The 22,813-nt window shown below is 48.7% G+C and overlaps 1 protein-coding gene across 1 annotated transcript in view; it reads left to right on the top strand.

Annotated features, from left to right (window-relative positions):
• The window catches only part of PTDSS1 (phosphatidylserine synthase 1), a 67,829-nt gene extending 45,693 nt beyond the window's left edge, over positions 1-22,136 (top strand). The window contains exons 8-13 of the mRNA XM_043879117.1: positions 618-730; positions 3,353-3,418; positions 9,608-9,707; positions 18,003-18,071; positions 19,023-19,092; positions 21,056-22,136. Of these exons, the coding sequence (XP_043735052.1) occupies positions 618-730; positions 3,353-3,418; positions 9,608-9,707; positions 18,003-18,071; positions 19,023-19,092; positions 21,056-21,165 (528 nt within the window). The 3' untranslated portion in view covers positions 21,166-22,136. The remainder of the gene's footprint in view (positions 1-617; positions 731-3,352; positions 3,419-9,607; positions 9,708-18,002; positions 18,072-19,022; positions 19,093-21,055) is intronic.
• Positions 22,137-22,813: the final 677 nt, after the last annotated feature.

Here is a 22,813-nt window from a genome sequence, read left to right as displayed (position 1 = left end):
ATAGTGGGTGGCCCTGGGTGCTGCCCTCAAGGGAGCAGTCTCACTGTCGGCTGAAGCCTGGACCAGCCCCCGCGCCCACTTTTAAGAGCTTTTCAGCCTTTGGTCAAAGATCTGCTTGGTCCCCGGCACAAGCTGAATGAGCCCATAGTCATCTCTCAGTCACGCACAGCATCTCAAGCTCCTTTTGGCTCTTAAAGAGCCTGCTTCCCTGCTGTCAGATGTCTTTTCGACCTGGCCTGATTGCTGTCCAGCAGCGAAGGTGTTCCTCAGCACAGATTTGTTTTCCTGATTTCGCTCTTGAAGCATCTGTCTCCCGACTGTCCCAGCTGCTCACGCGTGTGGGCCAGGTCGCAGTCACGTGAACCTGGAAGCACGAGGAATGGCCGATGCCCCTGTGCCCCTCTCAGCACCCGGCACCTCCCCTGGACCCCTGCTTGGTTGGTACCCATGTTGTCCTGGCTGTACCTGGGCTTAAACAGCAAACTCTTAAGAGACCCGATATATTTTCTGGAAATGATTTGAATATACCAGTTATTATTTACAATGTCCATTGAAGGACTAGATGCGCATGACTTAGCTCGAAGCACCAGGTTGACTCACACCTCCTTCTTTTGCAGCTGACCGAGTTGAATACCTTCTTCCTGAAACATATTTTTGTGTTCCAAGCCAGTCATCCATTAAGCTGGTGTCGAATTCTCTTTATTGGTGGCATCACGGCTCCCACAGTAAGGTAATTCTGTGTTAGCCTGACGGTCATTTGAACATGTTGACCTGCTTTATGTTCTCCTGTGTAGCATAAAGGAAGTCATATAAACTGGCAGATTTTCCATGAGAATGTCATTCTAGACAATCACACTTCCAAGGGAACAAAAAGACTTATACATCCAGAATATGAAGAAAACATTTTGCTTCTCCAACCTCAGTAACATGAAGACTGACACCACCCCATTACATTCAGACCCCTTTATGATCTTCACTGCTATTCTTTTTTTCCCCTTTGCTCAGTCACTAAGTTGTGTCCAACTCTTTGTGACTCCATGAACTATAGCCCGCCAAGCTCCTCTGTCCATGGGGATTCTCCAGGCAAGAATACTGGAGTGGGTTGCCATTTCCTTCTCCAGGGGATCTGCCTGACCCAGGGATCCAACCTGTATCTCCTGCATTGGCAGGCAGATTCTTTACCACTGAGCTACCTGGGAAGCCCTTTTTTCCCCCTGTAGCATCCTATTTAAAACAAAATGAGGAAGAGACATGCTGAGGTTTTCTTCATGAAATTATCAAAAAATACACTATTATGGTGGATTGAAGTCATAAATGTTGTTATTTTTAGAATGAAACTTTATTAGTTCTTTTAGAGCCAATTAAGTTAACTTCCTTTTTCAAATGTCCTTCCTGTGGTCTTCCAGGACAGCAGGGACACGCTTGGGTGTTCATCCTTCAGGGAAGCTGTCCTTGTCCTGGAGTCATGATTCATGTAGGACCCTAGAGATGAGGTGCTGTTCAGAGACTGGAGTCCCCCACATGGACCCATCCCAGTGAACTTCAGAGTGAAACACTTCCATTTGTTTTGTTGTTCCTATTTGGAAAGGATGATTAGGGTTTTATAACTAGTATGGAGTCTCGGCATTGATCAGTAGAAACACCCAGAGTCTCTGCACCGCTGATTCAAAGTAAACTTCTTTGGAAACTCTGGGATAATTTAATTATTTTTTAATGTGTGAGTGAACTACATAGGTGAGGGTCTTATCTGCCAAGGAGAGTGGGTGTTTTCCTTGGTCAGACATAGCCCTCACCCCCAGCTAGCACTTCTTATGGTCCTCATTCATTATTACAAATATATGTTAATATATACAGGAAGGTAACAGTTGGTACACCGCAGCCCTTTGGCACTTTATGAACCACTGATATGCTGAAATAGTTATCTCATGAATGCAGTTTTCCTTTTTGTGGGTTGGCACCTCCTTATCTTATTAAAACTTGATTTAATTTGAGGCTTACTGTTATTTTCAGGAAAGATTAGCAGCAGTTCCTTCATAAAATTAGGAGTAATTAAAAAATAAGTGGGGAAAGAAATCTCTTAGAAAACAGAACAGCAAATCACATGTGATTTATCATGAAATTTCCTTATTGTTAAACATTTCACAGCAAAAACTAGAGACTCAACCAGAAACTAAAAATCCAGTGTTTGGACTTTTTGAGAGCTCCTTAAAATTTTTGCCAGACTGTATGGGCTTTCAAACGATTCTTTTTTTGTTTAAAAATTAGCCACTTCCTTTGTTCCTACATCACTTGAGGCTAAGGATATGGTTGACAAGCTTCTTGGAAAGATGGAAATGCTAATGGATTTTAGGTTCCGATGAGCAAATGCCAGGCCCAGAAAGAAGTGAAAACGCAGGCTTCAGTATAAATCATACATACTTACCAGGTCTCTCTTTTTTGGTTAGACTTTCATATGACTCTGCTTTGAGAAGATAATTTGAGTGAACATTCTTTTAATCTAATATAATGTGTAGTATCAGGGCATGGATACAATTAATAAAGTAGCTGAACTGGTAAAAGCAAATTAGGTAATGAAAATGTGAAGTTAGAGGAAAACCTGAATTCTTTACAGCTAGAATTCTTCACTTTGGGGTACAGAGCTGATAGTTCGTGGATGAGCTTTAGGCATTCGTGAATCCCCTGAAGTTTAATGCAGAATTTTGTGTGCATGTTTTATGTGCCTTTATCACAGCTGTCATCAAACCCTCAAAGGGGAGTCTGTAACCCCAGCCCTTACGCCCCTGGTTCATATGTCACCTCCCCAGGGATGGGTCGAGTTTCAGGGGCAGTTCTAAGACTCCCAGCCTGTGTTGTCCTGCAGGCAGCCTCTCCCACGTGTGGCTACTGAGCACTGGGAGTGTGGCCAGTCACCTTGAAATATTTCTGAGAGCCAAAATGAATAGATTTCCTGCCTGGTTACAGTCAGCAGCCTTTGTCTTAGAGAGAGCCAGAGGAGACAGAAACAGTGTAGGTGAACTTCTGGAACTGCCTCCGTGGAGAGAGACTGAAGCACCCACCTGGGGTGACTTTGGCTCAGGAGTGTGGGAGTCTGCCTCTGAATCAAGACTGCCCCTGCCAATAATCTGGCTCTTTAAACCACCTCCCTCCAACCCAGTCCAAATTCTTAGCCTCTTACAGGAAGGTTTCAGCAGGCACTGGCTTCCTATTCCTTTGAATAGAACTAGACCAGGCCGCTTGAGTGTGTGGAACAAGGCAGACAATTTTTATATTCACACCGTCAGAGTGATTTAGTTCTGTATTGGCTTACTGGTCTTCCGGGGGTACTCAGTGAATTTCACCTTTGTTCTTTCAGACAGTACTACGCTTACCTCACCGACACGCAGTGCAAACGTGTGGGAACACAGTGCTGGGTGTTTGGGTGAGTAATCTGTTATCATTTGAAACCACTTATGTCTGTAAATTTCTTGAGTTCTTCCTTGACCCTACATTAAGTGCCTTTCAGTGCAGTTTTATTTTTGTGTGTCTTTCGCTTTTAACATTCCTTTTCTGATTTAAATTTAGACTAGTTAACTGGCAAGTTACAGAAAGAGGATGTAGAAGTTATTTTTTTAAAAGATAGTAGGAAATCAAAAGATATTTTCCACACAGAATTGGAGGTCTTGTTTCCTGAAATAAATTAGGAAATGAATTGTTAGAATTCCCTCTGAAATCGATGGTAAGTTTGGGATGTCTTGTGATGGGCTTGACCACACTTCATGTTACTTTCACACCAGAAAGGGTCTGGTTTGATTGTCCCAAAGAAAACTACCACGTAGCCACATGGTCACAATTTATCATCTTATTATAGATACAAATGCTGTATCTGAATTTATAATTACTTAAATGATGTGAAAGAAAGCATAGGTTATCCAGTTTCACCCCCAGTATTAAACGTGAAATGCTGTTCAGTATCTCAGGTAATTGCTTCCTCTGTATAACACCATCCACATCTCACTATGCCATCTAGCAATAGACGTTCCAGAGACATCCAGCACGTCTGTGTGTGAAGTTATTCCTCAAGGAGCTTAAATTCAGGACCTAATCTAGATTTTAAACTGAGCATAAAGAAAATCCGATGAAAACCACAACTGATTTTTAAACAGAATTTTTTTCCCATGTAATGCATATTGATAATGTAGAAAAGAATAGACTAAAGATCATCCAAAGACATCAACTGTTTAGAGATACTTGCTGCTTACATTACATTGTCATTCCTTCCAAACATGTGTGTGTGTGTGTGTGTGTGTGTGTGTGTCTGTGTGTGTGTGTCCAGCTCTCACCCAGATTCTGGAAGGGTTACTCAAGTTTCCCACCGCCTTCTTTTCAAAAAGACAAAAGGGCTTTGTCACTGTTTCTCGCAAACTCTGTGATGTAAGCTGATTTTCCTATCCAAAGTAGCTTAAAGGGTAATAGGATGGATTCAGTTTCCATTGTTTACTGCTCTGCTGGGAGAGAGAATCTACATTTACCAGACTCCTTACATACTTTTGTCGCAGGAAGGTGGGCTGCCTTCTTACTGTCTTGTCCAAGGACTGCGAATCTTTTCTGCCTTTGAGCTTTTCCTCTGTCCCATGCATCTTCTTTCCACGTGAATTTTTCTTTTCACATTTATAAATCCTTGCCACAGTCTTATTCTGCTGTGACTGGAGAACTCTTGTCTAGTCACCTGTTGAGGAAAAAGGAGATGGTGGATCAGAGAGACAGGTAGTTCTCCCTAATCTGGTATCTTGAAAGTTTATTCCCTGTGGTGGGAGATATAGCTGAAAGGAGCTAGGCCAAAGGGTGGGAGCAAACGCAGAAAGCTGCACCTTGCTGGAAACAAGACCGGGAGCTGACTGTGACTCAGATCAGGAACTCCTTATTGCCAAATTCAGACTTAAATTGAAGAAAGTAGGGAATACCACTAGATTTTTCAGGTATGACCTAAATCAAACCACTTACAGTTATACAGTGGAAGTGACAAATGGATTTAAGGGATTAGATCTGATATACAGAGTGCCTGAAGAATATGGACGGAGGTTTGTGATACTGTATAGGAGGCAGTGATCAAGACCATTCCAGAGAAAAAGAAATGCAAAAAGGCAAAATGGTTGTCTGAAGAGGCCTTACAAATAGCTGAGAAAAAAAGAGAAGCTAAAGGCAAAGGAGAAAAGGAAAGATATACCTATTTGAATGCAGAATTCCAAAGAATAGCAAGGAAAGATAAGAAAGTCTTCCTCAGGGATCAGTGCAAAGAAATAGAAGAAAACAAAAGAATGGGGAAGACTAGAGATCTCTTCAAGATAATTAGAGATACCAAGGGAACATTTCATGCAAAGATGGGCACAATAAAGGATAGAAACAGTATGGACCTAACAGAAGCAGAAGATATTAAGAAGAGGTGGCAAAGAGATGGGGAAACAATGGAAACAGTGAGAGTCTTTATTTTTTGGGGCTCCAAAATCACTGCAGAGAGTGACTGAATGAAATAAAAGACACTTGCTCCTTGGAAAAAAAGCTATGACCAACCTAGACAGCATATTAAAAAGCAGAGACATTACTTTGCCAACAAAGGTCCGTCTAGTCTAAGCTATGGTTTTTCCAGTAGTCATGTATGGATGTGAGAGTTGGACTATAAAGAAAGCTGAGCACCGAAGAATTGATGCTTTTGAACTGTGGTGTTGGAGAAGGCTCTTGAGAGTCCCTTGGACTGCAAGGAGATCCAGCCAGTCCATCCTAAAGGAAATCAGTCCTGGCTGTTCATTGGAAGGACTGATGTTGAAGCCGAAACTCCAATATTTTGGCCTCCTGATGCGAAGAAGTGACTCTTTGGAAAAGACCCTGATGTTGGAAAAGACTGAAGGCAGGAAAAGGGGATGACAGAGAGTGGGATGGTTGGATGACATCACCAACTCGTTGGACATGAGTTTGAGTTAGCTCCGGGAGTTGGTGATGGACAGGGAAGCCTGGCGTGCTGCAGTCAGGAACGTCAGGAATGCATGACTCCATGCTGCAGTCATGGAGTCACAAAGAGTCGGACATGACTGAATGAGTGAACTGAACTGAACATGCTTCTTCACGATAAGTGCAGCAACAGGCATGAAGGGGAGGGAGAGTCCTGGGTTCCATCCAGCCACAGATTGGCCGCCTTACTCAGCCTGGTCAAGATCCGAGATTGAAATTGGCCCTAAGTTGAGGGCAGTACCACACCGGGGCTGCCCAGGGTGAGATGGTTGGTGTTGCCTCAGCTGCCAGGCTTCATAGAGACTCCCACAGTGCCCAGGCCTCTGGCTTCCAGCCCCAGGCCAGCAGCAATTTGAGTCCCATAAGGAAGTGATGTTGACCTCCCAGGAGGGTGTTACATATCAGGACTCCCTCTAAGGGCCAGCGTTGCTGGGTAAGGGGTCCGTGGATAGCTGGGGTGATGCATCCCCGTTCCCGCTGCTCCCCACATCCCACATCTCCTCCAGGTCCTTCTCCTGCTCCATGGTCTCCTCACAGCAGTTTTCTTCCAGCTGCCAAAATGAGTCTCCACAAAATGAATCCAGTTCAGCCCTCTGCTGCAATGCCCCCAGGATTCTCAGGTCCCTCAGACTGAAATCTGAGCTCTGGGGTGGCCCTCAAGACCCGTGTCAACCTCATGACCTCACGCCGCCCCTTCCCCTCTGTCCTGACCCCTCCCACCCAGTCTCTACTCAGAGTCACCTCCGTGGACAACAGGTTAGCTCAGATTCCTCAGCATGTGGGAACAAGTCATGCTGAAGTTTCTGACTGAAAAACACTGGTCTTTAGAGCAAATTTCAGGTCGTTATGGAGTCAACCGAGTGAGTCATGACCAGCATTTTTCTGACAATGAAATAGAGTAGGAAAATGTCAGAGCAAGGGGACAGTTGTTTTGTGTGTTTGGGAGCAGGTTGTGTGTGGGGGTGGGGGAACAAAATGAAAATTGTGTTTCTTGCCATGGGACTCAGGTCACAGAAGTCTGAGAAACACAGCTCTAACCAACTGGTCAGGGAGCTCTCCAAGGGCGCCTCAGTCTGTTGACTATTTAGAAGCCTGTCACAGTAAAGCCCGCTGTTCTGTCCCCTCAGGGCAGGTGGGCAGACTGACTTCCTGTTGCAGTGCCTCAGGCCGTCCCAGCCCGGCTGTGTTGCTTTGTGTGTCTGCCCACAGGTGCCCTTCCCGAAGCTGCTTTGCTGCCCCCTAGTGTCAGCTGGTGGTCTCGACCTCAGGGTGACAGCCGACCTCAGGATGACAGCCGACCTCAGCCCTGCGCCCCCTAGGGCCTCCCATGATGCCGGGCTGAAATGCTGCTTTCTCACAAGGGCTGGGCTTTATTGGGCCGTGTGTGTGTGTGTGTGTGTGTGTGTGTGTGTGTGTGCGCGCGCGCGCAAGGGCTGGGCTTTATTGGGCCGTGTGTGTGTGTGTGTGTGTGTGTGTGTGTGTGCAAGGGCTGGGCTTTATTGGGCCGTGTGTGTGTGTGTGTATGTGTGTGTGCAAGGGCTGGGCTTTATTGGGCCGTGTGTGTGTGTGTGTGTGTGTGTGTGTTCTTTAAAGATTCAGGCAACCGACCTCAGCCCTGCGCCCCCTAGGGCCTCCCACGATGCCGGGCTGAAATGCTGCTTTCTCACAAGGGCTGGGCTTTATTGGGCCGTGTGTGTGTGTGTGTGTGTGTGTGTGTGTGTGTGTGTGTCTGTGTCTGTGTGTGTATGTGTTCTTTAAAGATTCAGGCAACCACTCCTGTGTGTGTGTGTGTGTTCTTTCTTTAAAGATTCAGGCAACCACTCCTGTGTGTGTGTGTGTGTGTTCTTTAAAGATTCAGGCAACCACTCCTGTGTGTGTGTGTGTGTGGTCTTTAAAGATTCAGGCAACCACTCCTAAACCTTGTTCACCCCGGGGGACAAGACCCCCCAGGCTCCCTAGAGATACACACATACTGCAGACTTTCTGCTTTGGTGGTTCTGACTCCAGGAGTTCAGTTGTTTACAGCTGTCCATCCATTTGACCATGGCAGTGACCTCTGTGTCTGCAGTAGAGAGGGGACCTGGGGTCTTCCAGGCCCCTTCCTGCCTTTTCAGAGATTTTGCCTGTAACAGGACCAGTCCCTGATTGTCTCACTTCCCTCCTGAGCAAGGAATTCCTACCATGGCTTTGTCAGAAATCACTATTTCTGGGCAGTCATTGGGATTAAGGGATAAGCTGTGTTACCCCATCTCCTCAGTTCTTGCCTTCAATTTCTGAACCATAATAAAGATCTGATTCTAATATTCATAAATGAAGTTCTATAATACAAGATTGGCTTTTTTTCTTTGATGTTATAATTCAAGAGTAAAACATGGAAGTTTTTTTAAAACATTTTTTTTATTTAGCAAAATTCCTTATGGATGCAGAGGATAAAGGGTTTTTATTGTCAGCAGAACTGGACATATTAAATCTGGAAATTCCTAGATGGCTGGGAGGGAACGTGATTGCTGCCTTGAAGTTACTGAAAGCCTCACCTGGAGGCTCACGCTCCCCTGTATGACTGTGGAGGGCAGAGTTAGGACTGGGGCGGGAGGAGGCAGATACCCCCTGGAAATGAGGAACAACTTCCCCAAAGCTAAAGAGACTGAGAGGGCAGAAGCAGCTGCCCACAGAGGTGGTGGATTTCCTATCCCTGCCAGGGTCTCAACCAAGGGGGTGTCTGTCCCCCTGTCGTGACGGCTCTGACTGAGGTGACATCAGGTGGCCCGCGGCTATGAAAATGTACACATTGAGATTGTGGTCTGTGAGGAAGGAAGATGTGAAAAATAACTCATTTCCGGGGAGGAATAAAGGGATGAATAGGCAGAACACAGTGGGCTTTTAGGGCAGTGAAACCATTCTGTCTGACCCTCTAATGGTAGATGCATGTACACTAAGTCACTTCAGTTGTGCCCAGCTCTTTGCAACTGTAGTCCATGGGATTCTCCAGGCAAGAATACTGGAGTGGGTTGCCATGCCCTTCTCCAGGGGGTCTTCCCAACCCAGGGACTGAACTTTCATCTCTTACATCTCCTGCCTTGGCAAGCAGGTTCTTTACCACTAGCACCACCCGGGAAGCCCAGTGGTGGATACGTTACACTTTGAACATCTATCCAAACCCAGAGAATCTACACCATCAGAGTGAACTCTGAGGTAACCTGTGGACTTTGGGTGACTATGTTCATCATTTGTGACAGATGTACTGCTCTGGTGGGGGATATTGATAGTGGGGGAGGCTGTGCATGTGTGAGGGCAGAGAATGGTCAGAAATCTGTACCTTTCCCTTAATTTACTATGAACCTGAAAAACTGCTCTGAAAAAAGAGAGGAGTAACAGTAAAATAGCCTTTTTTTATTATATATATATATATATATATATAAATACATATAATATGTATTGTCTCTAAAGAAAGCACAGTAGACTAGAACACTGTCATTTTGTAGGGGACTTGCTTCAAGTGTTTGGAGCAGAAATCTTTTGACCTGTTGAACTTTCTGATGGAATTATGCATGTTTCTGGTAATGCGTTATGTTCTGATAAGGTGAGTTTGTTATTTAACCATTTAACCTCTTGTTCTGTGTCACAGGGTCATTGGTTTCCTGGAAGCTATTGTCTGCATAAAATTTGGACAAGATCTCTTCTCTAAGACCCAGATACTCTATGTTGTGCTTTGGCTTCTTTGCGTGGTAAGTCATTACTTTTCTACCTTGAAGTGTTAAACTCCCCATGGTCTCTTCTAAAACAAAACAAGACCCTCTTGTGCACCAAGGTTTCCTAGACATTTATAGACAAGACATACTACTTGTCGTAGCCCAAGATTGGCCATAGTATGAAGTTCAAGAACAAATACATAGGACCACGCGGCACCCTAAAATTGGTCCCCTTTGTAGGTCTGATCACATGCCCCCAGCAGGTGCATTATACTCTCATTTGTTTCACTTGTGAGCATTCGTCTTCATTTGCTGAGAATGTCAGGTTTGCCTTGAGGGGACGATAGTTATCCGTGCCCTGTAATGTGTGTATTACCATTCAAGGATTTATGTACAAAACGACAGACTCTGGTTTACAGGCCATGTAGGGGGAGGGGGTTTGGAGGTAATCAGTCCACGAAATTTCTTTCCCCACTTCCCTGGGCCAATGTTATATTTAGGCCACGCCTGTGTTGGGCATATTTTCCTCTCTGAAGGGAAGAGTCCTGGGGGCTTCCAGCTTCATTGTCCTGGGACTTTTCCCTCATCTCTCAAATGGAACAATATCTTACCTTAAAATTTTTAAAATTTAAAATTCTGTGATTGCCCTTCTAAATTTGTTTTGTTGCTTTGGAGAAAAGTCTTATTTTACATTTAAGAGTCTTCGCTTTTACTTACTTGGTCTAGAAAATCAACTCGGACTTTTAAAAAATTTTTATTATTAGCACATAAATTTCAAACATATGGAAGTAGATAAGATCACCCAGATAGCAGTTACCCACCAATGGCCAGTCTCATGTCCTTCTGTTCCACATGTACCATCCCCACCCCAGCTTACTCAGAAGCAGGCCCACCTTTCCTATTTCAGGATGTCTCTCTAAAAAAAGACATGAATGCCTTTTTGTTTAATGCAGCCACCATGACATTATCACACCGGAAAAAAAATTCATTCTTTCATACTGTTAAGTAGCTGATCAGTGTTCACATTTCTCATGTTTTCTTCAGGTTTGTATTTTCTGAGTTTATTTGAATCAGCATCTACTCATTGCAGTTGGTTTGCATGCCCTTTTTAATCTACATGTTTCCCTCCATCTCTAGTGCTTTCTCCTTTGCAGTTTATTTGTTGGAAGAAACAAACTCTTTTGTCCTGTAGGTTTTCCCCTCGTCTGGTTTTACTGATGCCATCCTTGCTGTCATTTGCCAGATTTCTTTGTCCTCTATATTTTCTATAAATTGGTAGCTGGATCTAGAGGCTTAATCAGATTCAAGTCTTTTTGTTTGTTTTTTCCTTTTGGCAGGGCTGAATTTCGTATTTTTAAAGTGTTTTTATTGCCTTTCACGGTGTCTATTTTTAGGATTACTTGTTAGAAATCCTAACTGTGCCAGGGCACCTTGAGCCTGTGCTGTTTTATCTTGAACAGTGAAAGGGGCTAAGGATCTCTTTTGTCCTCAAACAACAGAATTCATGCTCAGATGTATTTTTTCCATCACAGTGAGACTAGATATAAGGATTGGTTAGGGGGGAGTGTGTCAGACAGGCCAGGAAATGTTACCCTTTGCTCCTCACGTTTCTCTCTGGCATGGGCACCCCGGCTCTGTGAATTGTAGCGGGTACTCACGGTGGGCAGGGGTGGGCACAGCCCTCACCTGGCACCAACGGGACCACAGGCAGGTTAGAGCAGGCAAGGCTCCTGAGATGTGGGCAGAAGGTGCTTCTTATCAGAGCCTATTGCAGGCCTCCTCTGGGGGCCATCAGTAGCCAGAAGAGTCTCCCCATGGTCGGCCGTGTCCAAGGAGCTGTCTCTGGTCAGCCAGCTGGCCGGGCCCCTTCAGTCTCTAAGTTTTAGAGACTTTCACTCTGTTTTACTGATTAGACACTTAGCGTCTGCTTCCTTAAGTTGGTGAGTTTTGATGCACCTTGGTGTCTATGCAATGGTAACTTTATCGAGGACACGACCATTTCTCAGTCTCTCCATCCCTTAGCGTGGTCCTTTGTAAGTCCATCACGTGGCCAAGTGCTCATCAGAGCTGCCCTGCTGTGGAGCGGCACAGGTAGGTAATGGGGAAGATGAGATTTATTCATGCTTACCGCGCCAGGCGCTGCTCCAAGCACTTTTCACACATTGCGTATTTGAGCTTCACACTTTGAGGGGAAGTACTCTGTTACCCCTCTTTCCCAGATAAAGGCACACAGAGGTCCCCCTAACTTACCTAAGGTCACACAGGTTGTCCATGGCAGAGCCAGGGCTCAAACCCAGAGAGTCTGGCTAGATTTCCTGCTCCCCCCTCCACGGGGTCCTCCACGGGGTCCCCCTCGGAGGCCCTCCAAGGGCACGTGGGAGTTAACCTCTGCTGACTACTGATGCTCAGACATCATCTCGGTGTGTGCGCGCAGAGCCGGAGGAGCTCTGGAGAGAGCAGCCGACAAGCTGGGGTGCATCTCAGGCGGTCACGTGTGCTCGGGGTCACCCGGGATCTCCCATCTCTCCGGCGCCCAGCCTAAGCCCCGAGGCGAGGCGGCCGCCGCCTCCCGACGTCACCCCTCGAGTCAGCCGTCAGGCTCCCCGCCATGTGACCCACCCAGCTCCACCCCGTCCTCTCCCATCTTCTCTATCCTGCCCTTCGAATCCGTTCTCCACTCTGCTGCCAAAGGGGTCTTCCAGGATTCAGATCGGAATCCCTTCCTCCCCGCTTAGAATCAGTCTCGATTGCTGGTGCTTGAGAGGGCCCAAGAGAACAGTATTTCCCCCAGACCACAAGGTCCAGAGCAGTTAGGAGACAGGCAGGAAGGAAGAACGAGGGCTGTGGAGTCAGAAGCATCCGCTTCATGACCGAGCGCCCACGTTCTCAGTATCCGCGGCCGATGCCAACGACAGCCTTCCAATCGTGAGCCCCAGGAGCAGACACACTTTCCTCTCCGGCCTCAGAAAAGCCGGCTTCCCTGCGCTGAGAAAGGATATGGCCCGCTTGCTCATCCCTGTTCCCCAGTCAGTTAAGACACACCGCCCCCTGGGGAAGGGGCAAGGGGTGAGGGAAAGCCGCAGGGTTACCCCGGGGGCGCTCCCTCTCGGGGGCAGAAACGGCGGAAGGAAGACGGGTCCCCAGCGCCCACCCAGCAGCGGAAATACGAAGTCGTGCCCGCGGTTCGGGGTCGTCACTCTGGGTGGTTCACACGCCCAGCCCTGCAGTACCCCGTCCTCAGGCTCCTCGACTGTTCCCGGTTACTGAACACCTCAGCGCGTCGTCCTTCCTGACCTGTCCTGCCTGCACCCGAGAGGTTTCCTCTGTCCACGCTGAGCGCGTTGCCCTGCTTTTTCCTCCACCTGGTGAACCTTAATGCCAAGACCAGCCTTCCATCTGCGCCCGGCGTGCAATACACTCCGGCCTGCAAGGCAGACGAGAGGACTCCCTCCTCGGGGGGAACCGTCCCATTCCGTACATACTTTCTCAAGCTCTGGCCCCAGTGTGACGTTTTCTGTGGTGGTTTATGTCGGTCTCCTCAACCTGGCACTTCCTGCTGCTCACAAAGAATAAGTCTCCATCGTCCTTCAGTCCCATGGACGCCAGCCAGCACAGTGCCTGAGGCACAAGAAACACTCATCCAATGCGGGGAGACGAAGGGGGTGAGGTCCAGAGACGGAGACCAGGGGGCCCAGACATATTTGACGAGACAGGCAGGAGTGAAGACTCGAAGCGCCCCCGCGCCGGCGTCACAGGAAGATGGCGGCCTGTCTGGGGAGCGAGGGCGAGAGCAAGGCGGAGGAGGAGGGGGTCGGACGTGTCTCAGGACTGGCTCTGTGTGTCAGTGGGAATTCAGAGGTTTTTTCCAGTGGAAAGACTGCCTCACGGAGCAGCTGGAGGCCGGGAGAGCGTGGAAGGGAGGGGACAGAGGAGGGCTGAGCCGGAGGGTGTCGCTGGGAGCTCAGTGCGGACCTGTCCCAGGCAGTGGCATTGAAGGTGCGGCGAAAGGGCGGCAGGAACCCGGCCCAGCAGGCGTCCCCTCGGCAGAGCTGGGGAGGGCCGCTCGGCTTTCCTGTTTGGGCCACTGGTGGCTTCCGGTGCTGGTGACTGGTTGAGGGGTGTCCGAGAAGGGAGCTCAAAGGAGGTGTGTTAAGGTGTGAAGGACCCTTAGGTTTTACAGGTGAGGGTGTCTTGTGTCGTTGGAAATTCTGGTCTGTCCAGGAGCTCTGGAAAGACTCGGTCAGCGGTGGAGACGCAGGAGTTGGGAGGCGTCCACGCCTGGGGTATGGTAGGAGACATTGGCGTGGTAAGAGTTGGGCGCCATAGTGAGGGGAGGACAGGCTAGCTGAGGATGGGGACCGGGGAGCAGCCACATTTTAGAAGCTGGGCTGGGGACGAGAAACAGCCACAGGAAAGAGGACTTTGCAGATAAGCCAAATCCCCCTGTTAGTGATGTCAGTGAGGAGTGCCATGGAAAGGGAGCTGGCCTGAAGAGAGGCCTTTGGCTGGGATGATTAGGGGTCCCCACGGCCTTGCACATTTATCAGAGATAAAGAGTGGAAATAAAGTGTGGGCTTAATAAATAGTAAAAAATAAAATGTGTGTGCCTGGCACAATTTTATAATCATGGTTTTTAATTGAAGATCAAGATTGGTCTCAGTCTTAGGAGGGAGGCAAACATTTTTCAGTAAAAGAACACTGAGTTTATGCCATGTCTCCACGCTAAGAGAAACAAAGCCCCCAATTATTCGCTTTGATTGGGAAGAGAGTATACACAGAATTTGTGGTTAATGTAGAAATAAAGGCCCCGTATGCTGGTTGATAAGCTGCCGCAGCACCAATTGTCTAATGAGTCTGGGTGGATTTGAATGCTGGTAACCATAATATGGAAGCCACACCCGGGTCTGTGTGCCGCCTTGGCTCTCAGCCCTCACGTTTTTTCTTTTTTTCTTCTCTATCTTTAAACAAAATCTGCACAATTGCAACTTAAATGCCAGGCCTTGACATTTTAAGTGGGTACTTGCCTAGATTTCCAGAGGTGTGATTGCAAACCCATAAATTAAGTTTTTGTCTCCTGGGACAAGTGTGAAAAAGGGCCTCTTGTACCCAGGTGAAGTTGTAAATTTGGCCACCACAGCAGGTCCTTTGCATGGCGATCGTGATAATAAGCATCTGCCATGCAGCACCTGCCAGTGTTTGCCTGCCCCTCCTGCAAAGCAAGGTCTGCCCAGCTGTCTGCTCCTGGAGCAGCCCCAAGCTGCCAGTCTGCCCTCCCAGAGCAGGAGAGAAAGCTGGGGAAGAGGAGTCCCACACGCCTGCCCTCTGGTGGGCGAGATGCGCAATGACGACCCCTGCCGCACAGTCATCCACTGGTCCCTGGAGGTGGAACCCTGCCCCCTCCCCTCCTTGTGCAACTTAGGCTGTCCTGCTTTCTCCGTCAAGGAGCTGACATACGTAGTTTTACGTGCTGCAGATCCCCTAGTCTTCCCACTCATGCCATGCCGTGAAAACGGTACATTTAGAAATCTGAACAAGTACTGGACTGTGTTAAAGATTAGAAGTCGTTTTTTCATTTTATAATTTTAGTATATTCATTCATGGCTTAATTTTTTGATGGGGAGATACGAGCTTTCTTAAATAAAAAAACACCCTGATATACACCAGTTTCAATAGGATTTAATTTTTAAAAATGAACTAGTGGGTTGTCTTTTATTTCATGTTATCTCTCCGCCATTCCTCTATTCCCACTTCACTGGCATAAAGGGCCACGGGAGCACTCAGACTCCTTTCTTTTTTGACCCGTAAGGTGACTCCGTGCACCCAGCAGACACTCCGTGAATGTCGCTGACCCGGAGGAACTGGACCCGGGCTAGGCTACAGGTCGCCCCTGACAAGAAAGCGCAGCCCCATGTGCCCTGCAGTCCGGGCTCCGCCCTCCGGACTGTGGGCTGGGCACACTGGCTCCTCCCATGATGTCTTTCTTCCCCCAGGAACGGATGAATGGACAGATAAATAATGGATAGCGCTCTAAAGACATGTAGACCTGAAATTAGCGTTTCTTTTGATAGACCCCTAAAATTTGATCCAGGTATGTAAAGAAACCTGTGTTCTGGTTTCAGTCTTGCCACCCTCTAGCTATGCGTCTTTTAAGAAGGTCATTTGCCTCTCTGAGCTTTATTCCTCTGCTGTGAGATGAGGATTGAGATTAACATCTCTAGATTTAAAGTTATGACTCTTAGAAAGAACTGAAATTATTCAAGAAGAGACAATTACAGCATAATTTCACAACTATTTCCATGATTGAGTCAAGGGGTCAGGTTCCCAGCAGGAAACGCAATGGAAGAGATGGAGGTTAGACCCTGAGGAGGATGTTCTGTCAGTGGGGTCCCAAAGTAAGGAATTCTGAAGAAACAGAATAGCAGAAGCGCTGAAGAATTGATGCTTTCAAACTGTGGTGCTGGAGAAGACTCTTGAGAGTCCCCTGGACAGCAAGAGATCCAACCTAGTCTATCCTAAAGGAAACCAGTCCTGAATGTTCATTGGAAGGACTGATGATGAAGCTGAAACTCCAATACTTTGGCCAACTGATGCGAAGAGCTGACTCACTGGAAAAGACCCTGATGCTGGGAATGATTGAAGGCAGGAGGAGAAGGGGACGACAGAGGATGATATGGTTGGATGGCATCACCGACTCAATGGACATGAGTTTGAGTAAGCTCCAGAAGATGGTGAAGGACAGGGAAGCCTGGCGTGTTGCAGTCCATGGGGTCGCAAAGAGTCGGACACGACTGAGGACTGAACACCACATAACAGCAGAACGGACAGTTGTTTGCTTGGTTTTGGCGACTCCCTCACGGTCATGAGGGGAAACTGAGGCCCGGCTAGGGGGCCTTTCCTGTCCTGTCACATGGTGTAGTCCAGGCAGCCAGGAACTTCCCCCAACTTTCAGTTTTTTGACACATTTTAAAACTCTAGATTTTTAGGTGCTATTTTTTCCCTTAAATTAGAGCATAATTTAGGGTGTAGGGGGGGCTGGTGGGGCATACCAGGGGGGAAGTGGAGGTGATCCCAGTCTCCGGGTAACCATGGACCATGCCTGTGTCTTTTCACACAGTCTCAGAAGACAACTTGATCTTCTCTTTATTTTCCTGTCTACCTAACAGAAAAACGGAAGCAGCCAGAACTGGGATCAAAGTGGGGCCGCTGAGACTAAACAGCAGTGCCACGCCCAGGGCAGTGGTGTCCTGCTGGGCCCTGCCACCTCCATGTGGACGTGTGTCCTCAGGGCCCTCTGGTACCACTGTGTCCCCAGATGGAAGGAAAGCTGCTTTTTCATTCAGAAATCCTTTCCCTGGGCTTCCCTGGAGTTCCAGTGGTTAAGAATCCACCTGGCAACGCAGGGGACACTGGTCCAATCCTGGTCGGGTGCAGATCCCAGCTGCAGTGGGGCAGTCAGCCCCTGCGCCCCAACTCCGGAGCCCACGTGCCCTAGAGTTCATGCTCTACAACAAGAGAAGCCCCCATACCCGCACACCGCAAGGGAGAGGGGACCCTGCGGGGCACAACTAGAGAAAATCTGCATGCAGTGAGGAAGGCCCAGCGGAACCAAAAAATAAATATATATATAAAAAAAGTCCTGTTCCCCCTCAGAAGGTGAGCAGCTAAGTCCTCTTAACTGACTCCAGTGATGGGGGGCAGGGTCCAGAGGACGGACTGTGAGAATCAGACCCAGAAAAGAGGTACAAGATAGAGGCCTATACGTGCTCTTAGCCGGAAGCTACAGAGCTGCTCAGAAAATGCACCTACCTGATCCCACACTTGGAAGAGATCTTCATTCTGACAGGCAGAGTCACAGTGATAACCACGGAAAATGAAGTGAAGTAAAAGTCGCTCAGTTGTGTCCGACTCTTTGCGACCCCGTGGACTATACAGTCCATGGAATTCTCCAGGCCAGAATACTGGAGTGGGTAGCCTTTCCCTTCTCCAGGGGATCTTCCCAACCCAGGGATCGAACCCAGGTCTCCGACATTGCAGGCCGATTCTTCACTTTACCAGCTGAGTTATCAGGGAAGCCCAGCCAACCACGGAGACACTGCTAACCAGGTCTCCTCCCAGCTCCTCTCTCAGAAAGCCCTAGAGGTCTTCCCTGCTGCCTCCCGGGGTCGTCGCTGCCGCATCCAGCCATGCTGTAACCGGCGTCCTGGGGCAGGAGGCAGAAACTCTTCGAGACGTCATGTGTGAATTCCCATCGAACTCCTGAAGTTCGGGAAAACGGAATTTTTGGTTGCACCCTCACTCTAAAACCGTTTTGTGCTTGTTTTTCTCTTCCAGGCTTTCACCACCTTCCTGTGCCTGTACGGCATGGTTTGGTACGCAGAGCACTACGGCCACCGAGAAAAGGTACGGAATGGAAGGCAGAGATGGCCTTTTGTGTCTGATCACGCCCAGCTTGGCACTGTAGCCGAGAGCACAGTCACGGAGGATGGGGCGTGGCCGGCAGAGCGTGGGCGGGGCGTCATCTCCCCGTCCCGCCCCCACCCCACCCCCACCCCGCCCCTCACAAACCCAGCCAGTTCAGAATTCACTTCCTATAATTGCCATCCTTGCTTGTGACTGCCCTGTTCAATAGGTCCCGTACTTTTATCCTCATTTCTTAAGAGTGTTAAAACTTAAAATTATTTGTTAATTTTTTTGGTTGTTTGTTTTTAACTGCGGGGCAAGCCCTGGACCAGTTTTTGCAAAGCTGGGTCTTTCACCCTGTGCAGACCTTTCTCCTCCTGCGTCCCAGCCTGGGGCTCCCCTGCTGAGCTCTGGCCCTGCTCACTTAGTAGTGCATGAATATGTGCGGGCGTGCTCAGCCACTCAGTCGTGTCCTACTCTCTGAGACCCCATGGACTGTAGCCCGCCAGGCTCCTCTGTGGGATTTCCCAGGCAAGACTGCTGGAGGGGGTTGCCATTTTAGTCCTCCAGGGGATCTTCCGGAGCCACCTGGGAAGCCCTCCTTTCCTAGTAGAGGAGGATTAAGGTAGAGGATTGATGTGAGTGGGCTTAAAACGCTATAGCAGCCTCGTCAACTGGGATCTTTTTTTTCTTTTTAAGTGAAAATAGCTTTCATCCTCTATTTATCCTTTTAGTCTTAAGGAGCTAAAGGCACTTTCTAGAAGATCTGTTCTGCATCACTTGGGAGTCGTCTTGCTCTTAGAGCTGACAGCCTGAGCACCAGGCGGTCCTGCCCTTGCTGATGGGGGTCCCTAGCCCGGGAGAGGCCGGGGTGGAGCACCCTTCCTTGTTCGCTGGCTCCCTCCTCCTGGGAGCACTCCATCCCACCACTAAGCCTGCCTCTCTCCCTAGACCTACTCAGAATGTGAAGATGGCACCTACAGTCCAGACATCTCCTGGCCTCACGGGAAAGGTTCAAAAGGTATTTATCGCCCTCTTTCTCTTTTCGCTAAAAGCTCCCCTAGGTCCTCTTCCCTCCCAAAGCCCAAGTAAAGGGATTTCTAATCAGAATTTATCCTCTGAATATTGATAATTTTTTGCACTAAATGGTCTCCAACCTACTCACTTGCATGTCTCCTCTCACTTATTAAGAAACAAGCAAAAAAAAAAAAAAAAGAAATAAGCAAAGTGCTCACAGGTTCTGCCCAAGAAACTTGGCTTCATAAGAAGAGGCGCCGTGTGGTTCTGCCTCTTCTGAGATAGAAGGACAGAGCGAAACCCTACTGTCTCAGCCATCCTGATGGGGATGTTCCTCCTCTTGGCTTTCATTGTGAGTGAGAGGGGTTAGGAAGAGTTGTGTGCCAGGAGAGAAGCCTTTCAAAAAAGAGGTGGATCAGCTTGATCGCGTTGATTCAAGAGATGGACCATCATCAGAGGGATTTCAGCAGTGTAGTCAGGGATCTCCCACTGGCCTCTCCCCAAGGAGCATTCTGGAACGATTTGGGGCCACCTGGTTGTTTTTAAAGAATTTAGCTTGTAGAAAAATGACCCCGAGGAGGCTCCAATGGACAGTACTTCCTCTTCAGTTATGAACTGATCATGGGACTTGACTAAAAGGAAAGAAGTGAACACCAGAGACCTTGAATGTCAACTCTAAGACTGGCTCAGCAAAGCTGGGGTGAGGGAGGGACAGCTCTGCTGAGTCGCTCTCCTGAGTTCTTCAGGGTGAAGCTCAGCACAGCACAGCTTACCCTGGGAAAACACTGCGGAGTAGTGCTGGTCACCCTGCTGGAGGTGGTTTCTCCTGAATCCGCCAACTGCTGTGGAATACGGATGGAGGTGGGCACAGGGTTTCTCCCCAGGGCTCCCTTATTCAGAACCAACCCCCCCGCCCAGAGATCAGTCCATGGCACTTCTAGGATCTCCAGTGACAAGACCACAAGATATAAGCAATGGTACAGATATATTTAAATGAAAGGTAGGCTGACCTTTTAAAAAACCAAACAAACAAAACCTGAGCCCTGGAGCAGAGAATCTTGGCTCTGCTGCTAGGCCAGAGGTTGTCCACGTGCCCAACTCTGGGGCAGAGCCAGCCTCCTGCCAGGAAGTTCCGATGACCTTCCAGACCTTACACACCCCCTGCCCGGAATGCCCCAGCCCCACTGTCCAGCTGGCTGATAACCTGCTGATTGCTCAGCGCTCAGCCCAAGCAGACACCTTTCCCTGAGCTCCCACACGATGGAGCGTGACAAAGGATGCCGGCCCTGTAGACCCTGAGCCTCTCAAGGGCCCGCGCATCTTCCCGGGTGACTCCCGTCCGCCCGTCCTGAGTAGCGGGGGGCCTCCAGGTCAGACCCCTGAAGTCGTGTAATAGCTTTCATTTCTATCAAGTCAAGAATTCATTCCAGTTTAGGGATTTAGAAACTACCCCGACCAAGGTGGGGGAAACGCCACTGATGCATCCTTTGTTGCAAAGGTAGACTCAACACCCACGTGGTGTAAGTTTTCATGGCCTCTGCTCTGTGCTTTGATGTGATCTGTGCTCTCACTTCTAGCCCCCATCCCCATGGACCACAATCCACCCTGCGGGGAGTATAAAACATCCTCAGGACACCCAGGCCTTAGCTGTGCTAGTTAGCCGAGGGTCGGGGCTTCTATCAGTCAAGTCAGTCAGTTCAGTCGCTCAGTTGTGTATGACTCTCTGCAACCCCACGGACTGCAGCAGGCCAGGCCTCCCTGTCTATCACCAACGACCCGAGTTGATTCAAACTCGAGTCCACTGGTTCGTCTATGTGTTGGTTTATTAGCAAGGCCACTAGATGGCGCCGGAGGATCAGTGGAGGAGCAGCGGGCGGCCGGGTTAGGGAGAGCCAGGGCAGAGGGGCAGAGCCTGGGCTCGCAGCCCGCAGTGATGCTGACCGTGTGTCCCGAATCCTCTTGACCAGGTTCTGAAGACGGGCCCACCAAGCATCCAGGCAACAGCGAGAGCCATTCTTCCAGAAGAAGGAATCGACATTCCAAGTCAAAAGTCACCAACGGAGTGGGAAAGAAATGAAAAGACCCTGGTTCATAATAATCCAAGATGTTTCCAGGGAGTGCCTAGAACTGGGAGGGGACGGAATCGGCTGGACTTGCCGGGAGGAGGGAGGTCGAAAGGCACAACGTGATTAGGAAGGAACGGGGGGCTGGAGGGGGTGGGGTCGTTATTTGAGAGCGTGGGTCTTGTTTCCCACAGACCTGGCCCGCGGGGCAGACGATTGTGGGAGGGGGTCGGGCCTTCGCCCCTCGGGGGGTCCCTGGTAACTTCAGCACTTGGCACCGGTAGCACGACGGTGCTCGGAGGAGGAGACGGTAGCTCTTTACTCAATTGCCGGAGCAGCTTTGTGCTTCCCGTGTTGTGGGTGCGGTTTAAACATTTTCACTAAGACAGGGCATCCCACCGGGACAGTTGATGGACAGGTCACCACCGTTTTCTTTCTCTGAATCTGCCCTTCCACTTGTCTGTGTTTTATTTCGTTACTGCTTGTTTTTTAAGTCGGAATGCTTAATACAAGCCTTCAGAAGCCACTGCTGAAGTTGAATTGGAGAGCTCCCCTCTTTCCTAGAGGAAAAAAAGTGGGGAGCGTTGGTGTTACATTTAGCAACCTCCTCCCGCTTTTAGGACCTGAAACCACATGTGGCAGGTAGAAACCAGGCTGCGGAAAGGTTAGCTCCCCACATAGGATCCTGGGTGTTAGGCCAGAATGTTCCCGTTCCCTCTCCAGTGTCCAGACTTAGCCACAGCGCACAGGCGGGAACCTGCCCGAAGGCAGTGCTCGCCGCGACCCCTCCCCCAGCCAGGTGCCTTTTCCATTTTATTTGTTTTCTTTCATGGTGTGTTGCTGACATTGTCTTTTAGTCCCATGTGAGGTGCTGGTGAGTATTCCCTTTCATCCGTGCCATGCTCTAGACCATTCACCCTGATAGTTCACCACCTCTGATGGATCCCTGTTTTAAATAAAATGGTTCGCGTTAAAACCCATCAAATTCGGCCTCTGTAAAGTGCTCATTTCTTTGCATCTTATTGGTACTTTTCACTGTTTGTAAGCGATCGCTGTGTTTTTCAAGTGGCTTTAGGATACTGTGAATATGTTTGTGTTTTATGTAGTGAGAAGAAAAGAGAAAAAAATATATATTTTAGAGGGCTTGTAGACACTTATGTTCCTTTTTCTAAACTTCCCAAGTGATCAATAGGAAATGAACAAGATAGTCATTGTTGTCTTTTGTGTGTGCACGCTATGGGAATGGTTACATCAGCCAAGTTGGATTGATTTTTCTAGCAAGTGACCAGTACCCAGTTGATTTTCTCATAAACTTGCTAAAACCAATCGCTTTGTTCCCTCCTTTCACAGACCGCAAAGGTTTCGATGTCTTTCCCCCTTTAAGGAAATCTTTAACCATAGCCGTCATATTTTCTTTTTCTGCAAAGAATTCCAGGGTGGAGGGGTTAAATGAATCATGCAAAGCTCAGGTCACTTCCTGTGCCCTGGGCCTCTGGCAGCCACTCAGTTGAGAGCCCACACAGACTTACTCCAGAGAAGTGTCGCCAGCCGCTGGGCTGGTGTGGGGGGCTGCCGGGGTTGCTGTGCCGGCCGTAGCTCTGAGCGGGCACGTACTCTCCTAACAGCGGCCCCATCCTTTCGGTTAAAGTCCCAAAGAGAAGC

Source organism: Cervus elaphus, chromosome 21 (assembly GCF_910594005.1).
Source record: "Cervus elaphus chromosome 21, mCerEla1.1, whole genome shotgun sequence".
In the NCBI taxonomy this organism is placed as follows: Eukaryota; Metazoa; Chordata; class Mammalia; order Artiodactyla; family Cervidae; genus Cervus; species Cervus elaphus.
Note: the sequence above shows the minus strand (reverse complement) of the source record. Positions and strands in the feature narration are given on the sequence as shown.